We start from the raw sequence: 22,215 nt of genomic DNA on the forward strand, positions 1-22,215 counted from the left end.
ACGCACTTTCCGGTGTTTCAAAAAAATGAGAGCGCTGATTGTGGATGATTTTCAGTTTAGCCGGAAAGAGAAGCGTAAAGGTGAGTCCTGCTGCACAGAGGTGGGCTTTGTTATCTTGGAATGAAGAGCATTTGTGTTGCATTGCCAGGGTATAGTCAGGAAATATAGAGACCGTGGTATTGTTAATTATAAGGGGGCCGCAGTCACAAGCGGCCTGAAGAAGTAGTTCATGATCTCTAAAGTTCAAAATGTTTGCTATTATTGGGCGTGGATTCGCACCAGGGACTGGCTTTTTAGAGGGTACACAGTGTGCTGGCTCCACTGTGAAGAGATCTGATCGTCCTGTGGGGACCCCTTTCGTTTTAAGCCAATCTTCGATGAAGAGTGTCGGACGTGGGCCCTCCACTCCCTCGCAGAAACCCACTAGGCGCAGGTTGTTCCAACGGGACCTCCCCTCCGCACCATCCGACTGGGCCTGGAGAACCTCCACCTGATGGTGCAATTGTAGCAGTTGGGCAGAATTATCTTTTTCCCTAGGATTCACCCCATCTAGTGCCACTTCATTAGCCTTGACTCTGTCTGATAATTTCCGATGATCGTCCTTTAATAGGATAAGATCAGTGGAGATCGCCCCTAGTTATTGTGCTACGGCTCTCCTGGACTCGTGGATCTCTTGGAGAATCATATCCAATTTGTCCATGGGGGGTTTATACAGTCAGTGTCCCAAGGAAGGGAGTGAGCAGAAGAGGCCTTCAAAGATGTAGACTGAGAAGGGATTCTCGCCAGGGGCATCCTCGTACGGTCATAAGTGAGCTATGTGTGTTATGTGCAGTCCGTGGGGGATGATCTATAGGTGAAGCGTTGGTGATTACGCCCCCACTGAGGTCGGACCACCGAGGAGCCACTAATATGTCTGCATCAGAGAGATGGTCATGGGTTGTGGTCGTACAACGGTTCAGCCCTACTGAAAGAGGGCCGTATCTTGTGGAATAGGTTATGGTAGGTTAGTCTGTGTACCTCTGTAGTCAAAAGTGCCAACCAAGGGCCCAGTTCCAGGTGTCCAGTCAGCAGCTAACACTGTATAATCAGTTGTGGCCTCTCGTCCGTGGTGTGTCCAATAGAATTAAGGCTGCCCAGGTAACAGTGGCAGCAAGTGGCGCAAGCAAAGACAGGCTCCATACATGCAGTCTCCACTGGTGTATATATGTGACGATGTGTTACCATCCACCCCCCCCATGAATGCAAGCAGCCAGGGCTACAGGTACCCAAGGGGCCAAGGGTTCCAGTTCTCGAGGGGGGTGGGGTTGCATGGGGGAGTTCACCCCAAAAGCGTGGCTCAATCTCTCTCAGACTGGGGCCCTTCAAGCCGGAATTGTAGTGTTTTGGGTGTAGCCACAGGGGGCCACCTTAATCTTTGTCGGGCCGCAGTGGGCAAATTAGGGGGGAAATCTGGTACTCACAAGGCTGCTCCCACCATGAGGCACTGCTTCCAGCCAGTCAGTGGATTTGTGCTGGGAGGGGACACGTAGCCTCACATGATGTCCTCCTGCAGCAGGCCACCCTTGGTTATCCGGTCAGCTCTCAGGGCCGGAGACGGGAGAAAACACAAAAGGAGGAGGAGTCCTGGTCACCAACCCCAGGAGTGAGAACTGCAGGCAAGGCAGCCCCACTCTCCTGCGCCAACATTGCCTCTATCGGGCATCCGGCCCAGCCCCCAATGCAGAGGCCTCCTCCCACATCCACTCCCGTCGGTAGGCCAACGGCCCTTGGCTGCATCAACACAGCTCTAGCAGCTACTTTGTCCCTGCGCTCAGTGCCCGCAGGCACGCCCCAGCTGGCTCCGCTCCCACTCGGCGAACGTTGCACACCAGGGTCAGACACAGCCAGGCGCCACAGTGCGGAGCAGGCATGTCCCAGGCCTTAGCACTCCATACGGATTCCCTAGGCCGCCGCTCAGCTTGCTCTCCGATATTCAACCAAAGGCCCGATCCGCCACTGGCGAGCACATAGGTGTCAGGTGGCAATCCAGTGCGGTTTAGCAGTGCTTCCACCCCGAGTTACATGGGGTTATTACAGGATAATTGTCCCGGGTCCGAGAGCTCTTCGCCTAAGCGACCACCATCTTGGGCTGCTAGCCACGCCCCCCTGTCTGTTAACACTTTAACCAGCTATACGAAGTTCTGGTCACAAAATGCTGGCCACTATTTGGGAGCAGTATTTTTACCACCAGCGTAATATTTTATTGTGCAAACCGACCTATTAGTAGGTAGGTCGGTTCGCAAAATACGGATTCTTGGTAGTCACAAATCGACCTACATCATGAATATTAAGGAGGTTGGTCGCAATGTACGACCCACAAATAATCATAGCCTTCACAGGAATGGTGGTCTACTGAGGTCAGCAGACCAACATGTCTGTGATTGCTTTTAAATAAACCAATCTTTTTGGGTTTTTTAAACTGCGACCCGTTTTGGAATACAGGATGTGTTACAGATAAAAAAGGTAAAGTGACATATTTTAAGAGTAGGCATTGGTCGATGGGATCATTCTTTAAGTGGAAGTGGTCGCTTGGGAATGGGCTACCACTACATGATTGTAGTCAGTAAAATATTAATGTTTTGCAACTGAATTTCAGTTGCAAAACATTAACACATACCATTCCAATTCGATAGTTGGAAGGGACTCCCTTAACACACCCCTTCCAAATACCTAATCGTTATTGGGTCTCAAACCCAAATTATGATTTGGTAAAGTATTACTGAATCACAATTTGTGGTTTGTACATAGCAAATGACATTGTGTGATCGCAAACAGCCCGATTCTGCAAATCAGGCCAATCCGCGACTACATAACACCTTCGTACATGTGCCCTTACTGCCTCAAGTGGCTGCTAAATTACGGTTCAGTTGCCACTCACTGACAATGTAGCTGTCCCACTCTCAACTGGAAGACTGCTGGTATGTGTATGGTTCACTCAAGGATGACAGGCCATCAGCAGAAGAACTGAAAAGCCACAGAAGAAATTACCAATGAGGATCTGAAGAATCACATCTAAAGATTAAAGTTCTGTATCCCACTGCAACTTTCCATATTAATTTTGACTCCAGGATACCTGGCTTCCACAATATTGTGGACACATATCGAGGGACAAAATATTCACCAGATAGGTATATATAAGAATAGTTTACTTCATTTAACTACACATATATGTACTTTGACAATATACGTATCCTCAAAGTACGTAAGTGTGAAGTTAAAGATAGCAAATCTATACTTACCTATATGCATTTACCTTCTCGATATTTTGGTCACCATATTTTGGTAGCCAGATGTTGCTGTCATTGATATTTCAACATATAACCGATAAGTACAACCACAAATGATCAGTCACCAGCATACCTAAAAAGGTGCATAATATCACTGATTGGTAAAAGTGAATGGATACACAAATGTGCTTAGGAAATACAAAGTAAGTCTGTTTTCACAGTTGCATTATTTCATTGAAATTTGGGGACCTGGCAAACAGAGAAGACATTGTTACCTCTCGTATAATTCTTACTATGCTCTAGAAATATATGGAAATATTTGCACTTAAGATACAAATTGCTACCCACAGTGAAATTAATTACCATCCCCATAGCCCATCCTGGCTTATGGAAATTCCTATCTCCTACCAGTTGTTGCAGGGATCAAGGGCAGTGGTGTCTCCCGGTTGGTAGAGTGCACCCTTATGATAGCACAGGCATTGGCTGGGAGGTACACAACTGCTGTTTTGCAGAAAGAGGCCCTCTGGGCAGTAGCAGCCCTCATAGCAAGCAGTGGTACACTCCACATTGGTAGCTTGGTCCAAGCAGAGCCGTGGGCACGGTCCTCCCCCACTGCGGCATTCCTCTGCTGATTGGTAGATCATGTCTTCCGGGCAGAGCTCTGTAAGAAAAGATTAGCTATTAATGATAGCTATCTAGGTTATGATAGACTGCATAACATCAAGGGCCAGCTTTAAGTTCAGGAGAGTACTAGAATGAAGAAACAGCCCCCATTCTGGGGCACACATATAACAACAATTACCTGCTGTTCTGGATTGAGAATAAGCACTACAAGGTCCTGTGTTTTATGTATTAGCCTCCAAACCACACACACAGCATGTCTACGGGTAGATGCTTTTAATGTTTTCATGCCTTTGCAGCAGACAGTGTCTCTGTGGAGAGCTTTATTTTAGTGTTCAAGTGATTAGTGGGGCTGAGTAACACTCTGTGTGGAGATGACAAGTGACTCGCCTTAAAATGTTTAGCTTTAGCCCTGCAGTGTTCCTCAGCAAAGCCCTAGTCAGTGCCAATATTGGGGACACCACAAGTGCTGCCTTAAGTAGCTCTCAAGCTCTTACGCTTTCTCAGCTCCGTATAGACTGACTGCCAGATTGGAGGCAGTCTATCGTCTTTGGGAGTGTCCACCAGATCTTTTGTAAAAATTTATATAGTCCCTCATATGAAATGCATCTTCCTGATTTATTTCCATTAGAAGGACCTTTGTGTTGGTATTTAGAAAGCTGCTGTGTATGTGGTAAATTGTCAGGCTTTAGATGCATATGTTCTGTTTGAATAAGGTTGTGCTATGGTTTTCCTCTTAGTGATGCTCCTGCAGTGGCAGGCCTGTCTGACTACATAATGTGGCTTTAACTTAGCACCGAGGGTAAAACCAATATTAATAACTATGTATTGAAACTGGAGATGGACAAGACCATTGTCCTGAGGATTTGGGCCTAGTCAGAAAGCTGTGAAAGCAAAGGGTGCTGGCACAGCCAAACTGATGTGTGATACAGAAGACAGTTCCGCATTGACAATGTTATGGTAATGCATAGCCTGTTCCTGTTTACAAGTATAACATATTCACTATGAAGTTTATGTGGCAGCTAAGTGGACTAGACTTCCATACAGAGCTTGACCTGAAAAGTCGTAATACAATGTAAAATGTGGTATCTCTAGTTAATTATTGATTTTTATTAACTATTCAGCGCAGCCTGTAGAAGATCATCTTGAGTATCTTGATTGGTTAATGTTATATTCTTCTGGAGTAAGTCTGGAGGCTTTGCTCTCCGACCCTGATGCCAGCATTTAGTTTTTCTATTCAAAGGATTAAGAATGAGGGGAGCAGAGCATGAATCTGTCAGGAAGAAATACGAAGGGGCCCTTTTCCCCACGCTCTCTACCATAGGTGTTCTTCAAAGATGCTCCATGGCTTCAATGCCTGTAAGGTGATCCTTGCTGATGGAGGCCCGATAGGCAGAGAATGCCTTTGAATCTGCTCAAGGTGACTTTTATGGGATGTTAAATGTGCCAAGAGAGTGTTAACTCCAGATCTGATGATTCTTAATTACTGGACTGAGCCTTCGCAAGTTACTCTAGCAAAAGGCATGGCTATCAAGCCACCTCCTTGAGTTGAATAGGCTTTACAACAGAGGAATAGGGGGTAGAATAGGCCACTTGGATACTGACTGAGCTACGGTTATTTTCCATGGCACACTAGTATTTCTCCTACGGGCTCCATCTCAAGCTCCCTCTCCTCAAAACCAATCTGGACATAGAAGAAGACAAAAGACCCCTGCAGGAAGCCTACCCTTTAACTCTTGGAAAACATTGGGAAGAGAGTGTTCCTACCTCTTACTTAAATGTTTGCTTTAGGGCTCAAGTCCAGAAACAGGGATTCAGTATCTTGATTAGGCCTCGGAGGACAGAGGCTCACAAGCCAGCTTAGACCTTCTAATCTCCTGAGACTTCTGGAGACAGAGTTGCCCATTGGGGAAACTTCAGATAAGGCTACTGGGTTAAACCAAGAGCAGCTTCCTGGCCAGTGTAAAGAACTCCAGATCTACTGGTGTGCTACAAGACATGTGTAAAACCTTACCTCAGTTATAGAAATTCTTGATTTCCCTTTTCAAAGAACTGAAGTTGAGAGAGCAGTCTGAAATTAATTAGCGCCTATACCCTCCTGAAAAATACATCCACATCCACAACTCAACTACCATCCTTCAAAATACATTCGAAATCATCAAAGAGAACCAGCTGCTGCAACCAGGCAACTGACTTTGCCCGGGTTCAATGGCCTATGTTAAGACACATTGACTTAGGTCACTTTGGGGGGATTGTGTTAGTACTGTTGCCCCACGGGGGAATCTTGTGGTACAAAACATTTTTATGGCTGATTGCAAGTATTTGTGGCCCATGATTCTCAATAATAGTTGGCGATTTAATAATTGTTTTTTAAATGATGACCTAATCTTCTCATTACTTGTATTTATTTTTTTGTAAATAGTTTTCCACCTTTTGCTTAATCCTGGTATGGACATTTTAAGGTCTTTATGTCTTGTTCTTTTGTTGTTGTTACACACCACATTTACAGAAACGTACTTCTCTGAATATGCCCATGTCATACAGACCAACAAGCAACAATGTGTCATGGTTAATCTCTTTTAAATCATTTCCTGAAACATCCTTGTCCTAACATCTGAGTGTGTGGTGAAAGGACTCCAAAGTATATGATAGATCCTTGCCCAAAGGATGCATGACTACAGTGTTGCACTGCTTTCCTACACATCTAGCCTGTGTGCATGACCTACTTTTACCCCAGAACCTTTGACAGAATGCCCAAGTCCATAAAAGGAATTGTTTTCTCATGCATGGCTACCTGGAAATATATATCTGTTCCATTCAAATAAAATACACACTTCTAAAGAAAGCAGATAAAATGTATTTTCTCAATGTGATCAGACCATTTGAAATTTAAACAATGTTGCAATTATACTGGAAACTGTGACAGTCAATGGACATTAACCATCATTGTTAACTTGTGATATTTTGTCCCCGATGCCGATCAACACTTATGAATTGGGCCTTGGGTACCTGTCCAGAACTATTAGTGAAGAATCAAAAAAATGAGTGTATCCTGTGCAACCATTGCTGTGCTGGGTCCATTTACATGGAAGGCATGCTGCCCCCCATCTCTGTCAGACCACACTTTTAACTGGGTGCACCAGTAGCAGTGACAGTGCGTCCTTTTACAGTAAATGCGGTATTCCCAATGCAGGCGCAAAATCTCACCTACTTAGAGAACAGCTCATTAGTAAAAAACAGTTCATTAGTGAAAAGGGACTCTGTAATTTTGCAGCACCAGTGGGGCAGACTACCACTTCCACGTTACACTCGGCTGGAGGGGGGCCGCAACTCCATGCCAGCATTTCCGGCGCAGGAGCGCCTAAATCCACCAGCAGAGATCGTCAGCGCGGGAGTGCCTGGGCCATACCCGTGTGCCCGTCAGAGCCCGGAGGAGGCTGGGCTGGGCTCAACCTCTTGGTTCTTCGGATTTTCAGACTGAAACTCAGCCATCAAGCTCCAATCTAGCAAGCACCATCAAGGTAAAGGTTTCGTTTTTTCCCCTAAATTGGTTACACCCCAAGTTAAACTCTTATTCAATATGGGGAAACGGAAAACTGCCCTCCCCCCTAAAACAACTGACACTACTCTAGATGGTTTTCTGCAAAAGCCGGTAGGGGCACTAAATAAGGAAATAACACTGGCTGAGAGGAGACTGCCACTAGTGCCCATCCCTGACACACCAGTTACCTCCACTGCTACTGAGAACTCTTCTACAGTAGAAACTGGAACACATCCTGAATCAAAGCTACAACCCACACTTTCGCCCTCTAATATAATGGTGAGTCAGGGAAACTAACGTGCCACTCATGAGGGAGAAGAGATTGCCCCCTGGCGAATCATGGAAGAAATTGGGTCACTGAGTGTGATAGGAGGGAAGAGGAAGGGATTGAATTGAATTGGTAGGGGTTGACCCAAAAGCAAAAGGTCAGTCGCCAAGGGTTAAGCGCACGAAACAATCTCACCCTCCGGGTACTGCATGCAGAACTCATAATGCTAGTGGAAAACCTGTACAGGTTGATCTGGACATGTTGACTGAAAAATTCAGTAAGGTTGTTAAGGATGCCCTGGAACCTATTTTTCTCACTTGACTAGTATTGAAGAGCATTTTGTGCGTTTTTCTCAGGACCCAAGGGATCACCTAGCACGCCAGGGTCAAAATATGATGGCCCCTTTACCCAGCCACAAAAATATAAGGGTAACTGATGAACTTTCTAGTGCCTCTCCAGTGATTTTGGAACCATCAAATGGACTACCTACTATAGACAGTTGGGCCACTTTGCCCGGTACCAGAAATAAATTAATTGATACGAGAGTAAAGGAAATTGCGATGGTTGGGACACATAGTGGGAATGGACGTGGGAGTGGCCAGAATGGGAATAGGAATGACCGACTAGGACCCGTCATGCTTGGAGGGGAAGAGAAACAAAATAATTGTTAACTAATTCGGATCCAGAGTATAGATGTTTAGCTGGGCCGGGGGCAGAAAATGTTTTAAACTTACGCCCCCACTGTTCTCCTTATACAGTGATCATGACAGGTGTCCCTCACCTCCTTCCAGGACAACAAGAAAGTTGCTTGAGCCTTATAAATAAGTCAGCATACTGGTGTTCGAGGAGAATCCCATCACATATTAATTGGCTCGAACACATTATTATGGCAAGGAGGGTGGCCTGATTAGGCCCTAAAACCAAATGCCTAGAAGGGGACTGCGTCGTACTTAATTTTAACGACGCAAGGTGCACTTTGCTCTGAAGCATATCAGAGACTCACCAAAAGATTTGAAAAAGACTTGTCCTCTGGGTTTTTTCTACACCTCCCCTACCAGGGGACTAGTAAGAGGCAACATCTTACAGGTTATGTGCCAAATAGATATCTTCCCCCCAGCCCCTCTCATTTATCCACTCCAATCGCTTTGAAGCCCTTTCGGGCCTGACAGATATTGACTGACTGCCTGTTCAATCAGGCAGCCTAGCCGTTCCTGGAAGATCATACGCACGGCACCCTGTTCTAGGGAGAGACGGAGAAACCGATGTTATCGGGAATAGTCAGCCAACAGATTTATCTGGTCCCATTTTGTTAAACATCACCAGCCCTACCAATGATATAGTGAATACTGAAATCTTCATCCGGGACTCTATTACGGTTTGTAATGCGAATCTGTGGGGGAGGGGTCTGGTATATCAGCCATGCTCACCACACCTGTCACGCAATTAATTAAGGTGGGCCTGGCAATTCAGGCACATGAAACCCCTCTGTCTAGAATCCTTTCATGGAACATTGCAGGAATCCGTACAAAATTAACCAAAGAGGATTGGGTGGATTATTATTAGGGGCTTTGATATTATTTGCCTTCAAGAAACATGGCACCAGGCTGCATTGTGCTGGACAGTTATTGTTCCTTTAAAGTTAATGCAACACCTTCACCGGCCGGGAGGGTGAAAGGAGGGCTTGTGACTTTAATTTCTTTTAAATATGGGCACATACAAACTCACTTTGTAAAGACCTCACCTTGCTACCAGCTAGTCCTCATTTCCAACCTGATTCAGGTTAAGCTACTGCTAGTAAACTGGTACTGTAATATCTTTGACCAGAATAGCAGTCACGTGATTGAGGACCTACAGTCGCTGATTAATAACATTGTGGAGAAGTGGCATCCCCTATGTATCCTTTGGGTGGGGGATTTTAATTATACCATTTGTGCACTCAGTAACTGTGGAGTCTATGGAGTGCTAGATACAGAGGGTCAGCCGCAGCTACTTTTTTCCACTCTATACAGGGTGAGGCCTTGAACTCCATTATTATTGGTAATGATCTAGGCCTCATTAATACAAAGAATTTGGACTGAAGTTCGTTACCCCAGTATCCCACCTATGTTGGAGGAGGTAAAGTACAATTGAGTTTATGTTTATTACCAGGAAATACTCCCCGCTTGTTGGTGACTTCGAGATAGTACCAAATGTTGCAAGTAACCATAACCCTCTAACCATTCTCTTCAGTACAACAGCTAGGGTTGGGAAAGGTGATGGTTGACGTATTGATTTTAATCAAAATAAAGAAATGAGACTAAACTGGGGTAAAGTTGATCCCATCCAATTTGAAGCAAAAATTGTTACAACAAATTTAAACCTTATTATGAGCAGCCTCCATGCTGACTCTTCCCCTGGTGAGGTGTTTCATGACTTTGAACTGATCTGTGCAGATGTGGCAAAAGACCTGACCGGATCGTTTTGAAGAAAGGAATCCCAGGAGGTGCGATGGTTTAATGCGGAGTGTTCCAGAATACATAGGCATCTTTAAAATAGTCCTCCATGCCACCCCACGTGATGGAACACAAATAAAAAATCTACGGCAGACCTATAAGTGTACTATCAAACAAAGACAAGATGAATTGAGGACCTTGGCTTGGGAGGACCTGGCGAGAGCCAGTGATTTGAAAGATTCTAAGAGCTTCTGGGACATCATTAATCACCCTCTATTTAAGTATGAGCCTAAATCCTTGGATTCTTTGAGCCTGGGGGCAAGCTGGGAATCCCTCTTCTCAGCTATATTTAATCCAAATTAGAACATTGGAATGTTGGGAGCTCCATTGTAGACAATGAAGTGCTCCATGCTTCTACGGGCCGGCAAAGGGCCGCAGAGCAGCATTCCAATGTTTTACAAAGGCCTCTCGGAGCTCAAGGGGATTTAAATCTCCTCGAGCTTCGAGAGGCCTTTGTTTTATTTATTAGAACATTCTGCCCTCTAGTGGCAGAATGTTCTAATAGCCTTATAGCCCTTCGTAGCAGGGCTATACCGGCTATTAAAGTCCCGGTCCCTTGTTAAAGCCCCTCGCCTCCAGCTCTGGCCTTTAACGCGGGAGAGGGCCTTTAATAGTCGGTATAGGCCGCTACGGCGGGCTATAAGGCTATAAAACGCCTCAATAGCTGAAGGAAGCAGGGAACTGGCATTTGATCTAACCTTGGCCTCACAGTTAAGTTTATCAATTACAGTGGCAGAGATCGAGGAGGCTCTAGTGAGGGGGATTAGTATGAAAGCCCCTGGCCCTGATGGGGTTCCTCTAGATATGTTTAAAAGAAACCCCAAACTATGGGCACCTATGCTCACTAACGTTTTTAAAGCTGTAGTGATTGGCCCCATTCCATTAACTTGGAAGGAGGTAATTGTTGTTCCAGTATATAAGAAAGGTAACAGGAGTGACCCTGCCTGTTATAGGCCAATCTCATTAATCAATGCTACTGCCAAGGTACTGGGGAGAGTTATCCTGGCGTGTTTTGAGACCTGGGCGAACAGTGCAGGGATTGTTTCCAGACTGCAATATGGATTTGGGATGGGTACTATAGAACAGTGCCTAAATCTGTCCCTCATTATGGGCAAGTACACGAAGGCCAGGAGGGGTTCCATCCATCTGGTCTTCATGGACTTGTCCAGTGCCTTTGACACAGTTAATCAGGAGAAATTGTGGGGCCTGATGGAGCAAATGGGTTTTGAAGAAGCTCTTATATTCCTCCTACGTAGGCTTCACACCTCTACAACGGCTGATGTACGATACGGCTCTAAGGGGGAGAAGACGGGCCCATTTTCTCCACAGAAGGTGTCCGGCAGGGTTGCATTTTAGCTCCATTCCTCTTTTTAGTGTATACAAATGGTTTAGAGGCTTTTTAATAGAGAAGGAATTTGACTTTACTAAAATCGGAGGCAACCCAATCCCATTGTAATCTTATGCGGACGATACTGTTTTAATGGCCCTGACAGCCAATAGCCTCCAAAAGTCATTAATGCTTTTACTGATTTTATGGCAGTATTGGACATAAAAGTACATTTTATTTACTCTTATGTCATGGTGTGTGGCCCTAAAGGTACGAAAACAAGAAAATCTAAGGTTAGGGGCAAGACCATTGACAAGTTGAAAAAGTTCACATATCTAGGGAATATTTTTTATGACACTATGAACTGGGATCACCTTATCACAGCTAGGGTACAACATACTAGTCGGGTTGTAGAGGGGTTATTTCGATTTGCCCGCAAGCTAGGCCATAAACCGGTGATAGAACTGGTTACCCTCTACAAAGCAAAATGTTTTCCTGTGGCATCCTATGGGGCGGGAGTCTGGGGCTAACATAATATCTGACAATTGGAGGTCCTGGAGAATAAATTTAGAAAGAGATTATTGATAGTTCCAAATAGTGCCCCTACACATTTTTGCCACCAGGAGCTAGGGTTGACCTATCTTGCAGATCAAATTGATATCCCCCCCATTGATCCTATGGGCTAAGATTTGGTCATCTGAGGACCTAATGTTCTCAAAAGATGTTATCAAGGATAGTACCAACTTAGATAGTGCTTAGTCCATCCCCTGGCTCCGTTTTGTGAAGGACACATTATATGATCTAGGCTTAGGGCACTATTATGACAATCCTGCAAGTATTAATATAAATGTGAAAGATGTTATAAAAGAGGTATTTTATGCTAGGATACACCTGTGCCATGCAAAAATGGCAGTGCCAGTGCTCCCATGTCCATTCCCCGGAGAACTGACATTTTATTTAACTTTTACCACTAACGTCCAAGCACGATTTTACCTGACAAGGTTTCGATTAAGCACATTGCACTTTCTAGTGGCATTCCCTAAACGACCAGGCTGGGTTCACAGTTTACCACCTTGTCCGTGTGATAAGTTGGCAGCCCAGAGCACGTTGCACTTTATTTTGTTCTGTCCCCTTTATAAATATCCGAAGGGGAAATTCCTAACCCCACTTCTGAGGGAAATACAGACATGCACCTATATTGGCGGTTTTAAGTTTTTAGAGTCTTTGTCTACTCTAACCACCTGCGTTGCAGTTTAGAATTTCATCGCAATGTCTATGAGGAAACGCTATGAGCTATCATAACTTAATATAACCTGTGTAACCCTTTTATAAAAATTATTTATATGGATAAAATTGTATGGGTGATACTAGAGATGGACATTTGGGGTATTTGATGTTAGGGTCCATAATTGCTGTTAACAATGCCTGAACGTTATTTATTGTCTGCTTCTATGCTTGTTTTTATCCATTGTCCTTTGTATCTATGATATGTACATTTTATTTTAGCAAGTATTTGAGTGAAACTTTTATGGTTCTTGTAACTGAATAAAGTTATTTTGACTTGACTTGAAAGGGGACAAAGTGTTTGAAGCCACTGTTCCAGCTTTCATTGAAGTGGCACACTGACCTCCCATTTAAAAGGCACAGTGATCCCGGTGCAGGCGGGTGCAGTGAGTGACCCCACCCATCAGATGGGGATGCATGAGACCCATGTACACCTGTAACAAGAAACATCCTCTGCGGCACACTGGCTGTGTACCACCTTGGTGTGTCACACAGTCAGTGCACCTCCTTACAGCTCCTTTGTCTCTGAAGCTGCCTCTAATACATAGCAGCACAGAGGCAAAGAATTGCCGTACTTGCATGGAGACACTTCCCATACTAAAGAGGAAAAACCCCTTGTGATCACAAGTACAAACAAATGTGCCAGTGCAAGCTCTAATATAGAACAAGCAGCACAAGTATCTGCAGACCCTTCTATATTATCAAAATTCAGGGAGAAGGCACATATGCCCATTCACGTATGGGGACACCTTTTGTAGTCTTTCCCCTGGTATCCTCAAACCTAAACTAGAAGGGTGAACATTAAGCATCATCTTTGAAAACAACCAACATGATAAGGAAAAAAAGCTTGACAAATGGAGCCGAGACCCAGTTACCTTGGCAGGGGTGTGTATTACAGTCTCGTGTCTGGATCTGTGGACCTTTGCAGTCTGCTCCACCATGGGATGGGTTGGGCTGGGAACAGGATCGGTTCCGAATCTGAGTCCCCGAATCACAGGATGCTGAGCAGTCAGACCAAGAAGACCAGGCAGTCCAGCCTCCTCCCACTTAGGGTCAAGGAAATAAATAAATATGAACAGTGAGATCACTGTGTTACGTAAGGCTGCCAAGAAAAATACATTGACCATATAGTACTATGTAACAAAGAGAGAGACAATTTTCTTAACGCCAGGAACATCGGTTTCAGAAGATATGTGACCCTCTTCCATTTCTTTATCCCAACTACATATGCACTCGTCCACATAGACATTACTAGATCTCCAGAGAGGCTGGTGGTTTCAAAAGTCGTTTTTATTGCTCAGGTGGCACTTAATTGCCAAATTTTGATAAAAAATAAAAATGTGATGCTTTTTCGAAGGCATCTTTTTTCAAGATCTTAACAGAACTGTTGTTCATTATTGAGGATCCAAGCATGTGAATGTTAATGTCTCAATTAATTATCAGTCCTCTCAAAATTATGATTTATTTTTCCCACTTCAGCACTTACTTTATGAGGTGTTGCCAGCCCACAAGACAGGCTCCTCACTGAAAAACATCTTCTGACTTCCACACAACTCTAGATAAGATTGCTCTGACTTCAGATTCTACTGTGAGGGCCATCAACATCAAACCATCCAACCTTAACATAGGTTTGGGTATGAGGGATGCAGGTATGTCCTGATACAAGAAGACTAAGGTGGAGCAGGGTTATTACTTTTATCAAAATGAGGAGTTACCTCATTGTGCTTCATCCCGCTGCTTACTTTACAAGAATGTATTCAAGTGTTTAGGAACTGTTTGATCCCACAACAAGGACAAACACATGAACTTCAGGAGATATGAAACACTGAAATCAAAAATTAGCAAATAACTTGAACATGTGTTTGAACCCAGACACAAGATTCTCCTCTACCTTGTGTCCCCCACTACCAATATGGAATAGGAGAAGACAAAGCTCATGTCACAACCGTGATACATCTACAATGAAAACACCCAGAGCTTCTACTCAGGAAGAAAACAAAACCCATTTTGAACAACAAGGAATACCTACAGGATCTCCCGCACAGATGAGGAGCATGCCTTAGCAATCATATACTTAATCCAAGATTAAACTTCAAACATTGAACACCCTTCCAGGACAGCCTGAAATTGCTACATAGGCCAGTCATCTATCTAAACTACTCGGTTCTTTATGGATAACAACATACAACTCTAGAAATATCCAGAGAGCACATAAAGACCTCAGGGAAAAGATGATTTGAGAAGAAGCATCAATCAATCAATCAATCAATCAATCAGGGGAATTGTAAGCGTGCTACTCACCCTTGAGGGTCTCAAGGCGCTGAGGGGGGGGTCAGCAGTTCATCAGCCGAACAGCCAGGTCTTGAGGGCCTTCCTGAAGGTGTTCAGTGAGAGGGTGCATCTGATGTCGATCAGGAGCTTGTTCCTGTACTTGGCTGCGATGTAGGAGAATGCTCTTCCCCCTGTTTTGGCTCTGTGGATGCGTGGTGTTTTGGCGAAGATAAGGTTGGCGGATCGGAGGTTTCTTTTTGGTACGTGGAGGGTGATTATATCGTTGAGGTATCGGGTTCCGCTGTTGTGTAGACATTTGTAGGCATGGGTGAGTATCTTGAAAGTGACTCTCTTGATGGAGAGCCAGTGGAGATTCCGTAGGTGTTGGCTGATGTGCTCGTGTCGAGGGATTCCGAGGACAAGTCTGGCGGCGGTGTTCTGTATCATCTGGAGCCTGTGAAGCAGGGATTTGTTTATGCCGGCATAGAGGGCGTTTCCGTAGTCCAGTCTGCTGGTAATGAGTGCGTGGGTGACTGTCTTCCCTGACTCGGGGTGGGGGGGGGGATCCATTTGAAGGTCTTACGGAGGATGCGGAGGGTGTTGAACCAGCTGGAGGTGACGGTGTTGACTTGTTGGTTTATGGAGAGGGAGGAGTCGAGTACGATGCCTAGGCTTCTGGCGTGGTCCGTGGGGGTCGGGGGGCTGCCGAGGGCTGTGGGCCACCAGGTATTGTCCCATGCCGATGCGGTGGTTCCGAGGATGAGGACTTCTGTGTTTTACTCGTTGAGTTTCAGGCAGCTGGTGCTAATCCAGGTTGCGACGTCCTGCATTCCCTCCTGGAGGTTGATTCTGATGGTGGGGTCCTTGGTGAAGGAGAGGATTAGCTGGGTGTCATTGGCGTAGGATACTATGCTGAACCCGTGTTGTCGGACGATGGCAGCGAGGGGGGCCATGTAAATGTTGAAGAGGGTTGGGCTGAGCGATGATCCCTGGGGCACCCCGCAGGTGATTTTCGTGGGTTCCGAGAGGAAGGGTGGCAGTCTGATCCTGTGGCTTCTGCCGGTGGGGAATGATCGGATCCAGTCGAGGGCGATTCCTTGTATGCTGGCGTTGTATAGTCTGGTGGTAAGTGTGTGGTGGGAGAGGATGCCAAATGCGGGTGACGGGTCGAGTAGAATCAGGGCAGCGATGTGGTCCTGGTCGAGAAAGGTGCGAATGTCACCTGTGGCGGCGAGTAGGGGTGTCTCGGTGCTGTGGTTCCTGCGGAATCCGGATTGAGAAGGGTCGAGGATGGCGTTGTCTTCAATAAACCTTGTTAGTTCTGTGTTGACGGTCTTTTCAACGACTTTCACTGCGAAGGGGAGGAGCGAGTGGGCTGGTAGTTCTTGAGATCCGTCGGATCTGCTGAGGGCTTCTTGAGCAGGGGCCTGACTTCTGCGCGTTTCCAGTCATCGGGGAAAGTGCCGGTCTCAAAAGTTGTGTTGATGGTGCGCAGTAATTCTGGTGCAATGGCGAAGGTGGCTCTGAGGTAGATGTGTGGTGGGCAGGGGTCTGTGGGGGCCCCCCAGTGGATGCCTTTCATGGTCGAGGCAGTTTCTTCGTCGTGTTGGGTGTCCAGGAGGAGATGGTGGGCTGGCAGATGCTGCCTGGGGGCGGGATGGTTGTGGAGTCAGGTGTGTGGTCATTGAAGTTGTCATAGAGGTTTTTGATCTTCAGGTGGAACTAGGACCCGAGTTTGTCGCAAAGGTCCTGAGAGGGGGGATGTCCGTGGTTTCGCTGGGGGGTTTGGTGAATTCTTGGATGATACTGAAGAGTTCCTTGGAGTTGTTGGAGTTGGCGAGGATTTTGTTGTGTATGAAGGTCCTTTTGGTCGTTCTAATGCGTTGGTGGTATTCCGTTGTGGCGTTCTTGTAGGTGGTGTAGTTTTCGGGTGTCTTGCTTTTCTCCAGTTCTTCTTCAGGCATCTGCAGGTGCGTCTGGCTTCTTGGAGGTTGGTGGTGAACCAGGTGGCTTTCCAGGGGCTGTGTCTGTCAGAGCTGCAGAGTGGGGCGAGCTTGTCTGCACAGTTGGAGATCCATGTGTGGAATTCCCTGGCTGCGGGGTTGGTGTTGGTTGCCGCGGTGGGGGTGTTGTGGTTTAGGGTAGAGTTGAGCTGCTCCTCGGTGACTCTGCTCCAGTTCCTTTGCGGGACGAGGAGTGGGGTTGAGGGGCTTGGGTTTGTCGACGAGGAAGTGTTCGCAGTGGTGGTCGGTCCACAGAGGTTGCGTGGTGTGGCTGAAGTGGATGCTGTTTCCTTCTGCGAATATGGGGTTGAGGGTGTGTCCTGCCTTGTGGGTCGGCGTGGTGACGAGTTGTTTCAGTCCGATGTTGGCGAGGTTTTTCTGGAGGGTGGTGGAGTTGGGGTCGCTGGGGTTGTCGACGTGGAAGTTCAGGTCTCTGATGAGTATGTAGTCTATGGAGGCGATGGCATGGGGTGCAATGAGGTCGGTGATGGTGTCAGCAAAGAGGGCCCGGGGGCCGGGGGGTCTGTAGGCGAGGGTGCCGTGGAGCGTGGAGTTGGGGCTGGTCTGGACCTGGAAGTGCAGGTGTTCGGTGGTGGGGAAGTTGTCGCTGGAGGGGGAGAGGCGAAGGGAGTTTTTGTGCGAGATGGCGAGGCCTCCTCCTGGGTGGTTGGTGCGGTCCTTCCTCTGTATCCTGTATCCATCTGGGATGGCGATGGCGATGTCAGGGGCGGAGGAGGTGTTGGTCCAGGTTTCTGTAAAGAAGGCGACGTCCAGTGAGAGGGTGTCCAGGAGGTTCCAGATCTCAATGGCGTGTCTGTGCATGAAGCGCACATTGAGGAGGATGCATCTTAGGGCATCGGCGGTGTTTGTGGACAGGGCAGTGGTGAATTTCTGGCAACAGTGGAGGCAGGAGAACTGGCCATGGGTTCTGTTCGGCTTGGACTGTTGGCAGTTGTTCTTTCTTCCAGGGTTGAGTGCGTGGAGGGCATCTGAGTCGTAGAGGTGGACAGCTGTGGGTCCAGGGTCCCTGGTGCTTGTCGCGATTGGGTCGCGGACGGGCGCAGACGGGCTTGTCTTTGGCGTGCAAGCAGCGCGCAAGCGGTGCGACCGCACAGGGGCCGCCATTAAGTAGGGGAGGGACGTACAGCTGGGTGGCGAGAACGGGAATCGGCGGGGGAAAGGGCCGCAGGGGCAGCTGCAGCACGGGGCACAATCCCACTAACAGTGGATAACATACAATGAGTTACAATGGAAACGAGGGGCCAATTAACCAGGAATTAATACAATGACAAGGAATGAGTACAGTGACACAGACAGACAAAGGGCAACTAGACAATTATTAAAACAGTGAACGAAGAGCAATCTAGGCGACGATTGGGTTGGGCAGACTACACGATGATTTAAACAGAGAAAACGATTTAAAACAGAGAAAAAACAAAGGGCAACTAGGCAACATTTGGGTCAATGGGGCACTGACTAGGCTGGAAACAGGCAACAGCGAACGGAGTGAATGACAGCGGCCTCGTACACCTACCAGGTGGAGGCAAGGAAAACTAGCGGCGAGGCACGCACGGTGAAGCTGCTGGGGAGTGAGCAGGACTCGGACTGGATAGAAGGATTATTTCATCACCAATGTGATATGTAGATGCTATGTTAGGTAAACATTCAGGCCCAAAAACGCAAGACACAGGAGAGTGTCTTCACTGCTGGAAGTTTGGCAATCACCCAGTATGATTCCTGGTGAGAAGCCCTCAGCCTAACCCCTTATCAGCCCCCCTACAAGGATACCCTAGACCCCGTATTGCTGCTGTTTCTACCCACAGGTTAGATCATTTTAGTCTGTGTACACTAGATTAAAACTATCCAGCAGAAATTGTAACACCAAGTGGATCACACAATCCCAGGGTATGAATCCATTCTATTTACACCTAGTCTGGAAGGAGGCCAAACACTGTTTAAAGTACCTGTAGTAAAACAGCAGTAAATGCTCTAATCAACCTAACCCAGTCTTATCTTCTGAACTTCTAATACAACAGGTGTAATGCCCTTAGAGACACCAGTAAGAGGACCAGGAAGTTGAGAGGATGGGGAGAAAGAGGGATGATTCACTGGCGGGCCGCTGCTAAGTGCCCTAGAAAAGCATGATGTACTCAAAGTAAGGAAGCACCATAATAGCTATGTTTATGGGTAGGGTTCCAGTCCTGAAATAGATTAAACATAGAATCCATCTATCAGGCACTGCCATGATCTAAAAAGGTTAATAGGAGACGCCACTGTCTGCACCTTATTTTAATTACTTTAATGAGTGAGGGTGACTCACTAGTCTATTATAATATTTATGTGGAAACAAAAAAGTTCCATTGGATACCTTCTCAGAAATGCCACTGCATTTCATATTCCACAGAGCCAGGAAAATACAATCCTTGATTAAAATATTATGCAAAACTGCAAAACAAAACAAGAAGCAGACTTTAAACATTTTTGGGCCTGATTAAATGTAAAGGTGCTATTCATCGAACCTGGTGAATAGGGATCAATACCCTGGGGTTCATTATTTATCATGTGCGGTAAATAGTACCTTTTATGAGCAATTGGGAAATAACTTGCGGATTTCAGTGTAAACCACCAAAATCTATATGCTACAGTAAATACCGCACACATATCCCCTGTAAACTTTCGGCAGCTTTGACCAGCTTTAACCTGCTGAAATTTAATGAAGCTTGAGGTATTTAATGCATCCGATAATTATAAGATGTGTTAAATACTTTTTAACTCAAAATTATGACCCATGTGTAAACTGGGATCTGTATATAGCAATTTTAAATCAGGCCCTATGTAAAAAAATATTAAAATACAATTTATTTATCACAAATATAATTCTGTCTAAAATCACAGTGAAGGTCCAAAGGTATTATCAATACTTAACTACTCTCATTGCCAGTGAATCACATTATTCAATAAATCAATTGATAGAGACAAATTCTAAATTGAGGAATAAGGCAGCTGCAGAGGGTGGTGGTTCCTGTCATACGAGAATGAGAGAATATTTAAGGTACCCTGATATTGTGTAGTAGCCCTCAGTGTAACAAATCCCAATGGCAGGGTCCCTAAACAGAGGGAAAGGTAAGGGCCAGCTGGCCGATTCCCCTTGAGGATCAGATTCCTGCTGCCCCCAAATCATGGCCATTAATAGAAGCACAAGAAAAAAAAAGATGAGAAAAGTATGATCCTCATCCTGTCTCCATCTTAGGAGCGCTCTGAATTAAACAATTGAAGCCACTGATTAAGGATCCAGAAAACAGACGGATTTCAAAGTCAGTGCAGAAATGACCTCAACCAAAGCTCTCTCACTTGAACCTTTCTGATAAAGAAAGATCTCAACAGTACATTCTACTTAACACAAAGGGCTTCTCTTACCCCATACAAAATAAACAGGTATTATTCTCCCACTGAGGCCGTTTTCCCCTACTGTGCCCTATCAAACGCAAATGTTCTCCACATGCTCTGGCCTGCCTGTCACTCAGCAACTATTGGTTAGGCGTTACCACACACTTCTGTACAGGGTAAACCACGCTGCACACACGGGAGGTGTGCCTCTTGGGACTGAGGCGGAGGGACAAAAAGCACAGAGTTACCACTCGCTTCATTGACCTCGCACGTGGAAGTCACCTACCCCCCGATGTTAATGCCTGGAGGGCTCCATGCAGGCCGGGGATCAAACTGAGGGTGCTGTTCTGTGCCGGAAAGACACATGTGGCCTTCATAATTACCCATGTGCAACCTGTCGGGAAACTACCTTTGCCGATTTCCCTGTTTTCCTCTCACCCAATGATGACTCGCCTGAAGATGACAGGCTGTCATGGCCACAAAAAAACCCCTGCGGCCGCCTCCCTCCCACCAGAGACATCAGGCAAACACCCCTGACAAACCCAACCACATCAGATCACTGGTCATTTGCAAGGCATTGCTCTATATTATTGTTCCTCCCCCGATCTTTTTCCCTCTTCCCTTTTTTCTGGCATGGTCTAATTATTACTGATGTTAATGATTCTATAGTTTACTGTTTCTAATTATCAGAAGCTCGAGTCTTGTGCTACTTTAATCGAGTTTGCATGCTGCTAACACTGCACACGTTAAGTGTAACAAGCTCGTACTGCATTGCTTGCACACAATTGCTCATTCGATGTGTAAGTGCCCAACCTAAAAAAAATTAAATCAATTAGGCGGATTCAAACAAAAAAAAAAAAATCTCATTAGGACAAGACTGGGAACAGCAGTGAAGAAGAGCTAGAAATGCAATGCACTCCAATTTTCAACAAGCAGATATGGAGTAACTGCTAATAGACAGGAGGCTCAGGCTGAGGTTCATGGACATTTATCAGTAAAATGTTCCATCACAAGTATCTAGTCTAAACCATTATGTCTTTTATGAAATTCCTGTTGTGAGAATACAAACAGTTTTAAAAGTTTCAGCTCCAAGACACTGAACAAGGCTACAACCTATGGAAGGGTTTTCATGGAAGATGTGCCCGAGACTGTCATGTTTGACTGACTATTGTCTAATCTCCCTGGTCAGTCAACAGTTCCATGAAATGAAGCCTCTCTTCAGGGTAGCATTAACACATATGTAATGTCTTCGTTAAACAGTGTGCATCCTATATCTTAATTTTTCATTAGAGCAAGTGCTTAAATGGTATACATGATGTAGTCATTCTTTAAGGTTCAGCAGTCCATGATGAAGGTGCTCGGCTGCAAGCAGTAAAGAAGGAGAAAACTGTGCTGGCCTCCTAAAGTGGGTGGAAACATTGATAATGGCAATACAATATATGGGATTATGTAACTCCTGTATATTCACCAATCTCTAATTTCTTTATAATGCATGGGATACTGTTAACCCTGTGTAAACCCCAGGCTCTCATTTCTTGAAAAGATATCAGAGCTAGACTGTCAATTACTACAGTCATGTTCTGACGCTACAATGTCTGCAGCCAGAGCCAGCAGCAGAGGTGAAAGGCCGGTCACCTCATGGAGCATAATTGAAGAAGCTGTTTAGCAATGAAAATGGAACGCTACTTTGCTTTCTTTCTTTTTTTTTCTTCAGAGTTTTATATAGCGCAAACTTGACCTGAATCCAATCAGGTA

The 22,215-nt window shown here is 45.7% G+C and overlaps 1 protein-coding gene across 1 annotated transcript in view; it reads right to left on the minus strand.

The window, feature by feature from the left end:
* LOC146796142 (SCO-spondin-like) overlaps positions 1 to 22,215 on the minus strand; it is a 1,481,201-nt gene that overhangs the window by 897,687 nt on the left and 561,299 nt on the right. The window contains exons 65-66 of the mRNA XM_085631266.1: positions 13,675 to 13,845; positions 3,675 to 3,927 (exon numbers count right to left, since the gene is read on the minus strand). Coding sequence (XP_085487392.1) covers positions 3,675 to 3,927; positions 13,675 to 13,845 — 424 coding nt within the window. The remainder of the gene's footprint in view (positions 1 to 3,674; positions 3,928 to 13,674; positions 13,846 to 22,215) is intronic.

This window comes from Triturus cristatus, chromosome 10 (assembly GCF_964204655.1).
Source record: "Triturus cristatus chromosome 10, aTriCri1.1, whole genome shotgun sequence".
Classification (NCBI taxonomy): Eukaryota; Metazoa; Chordata; class Amphibia; order Caudata; family Salamandridae; genus Triturus; species Triturus cristatus.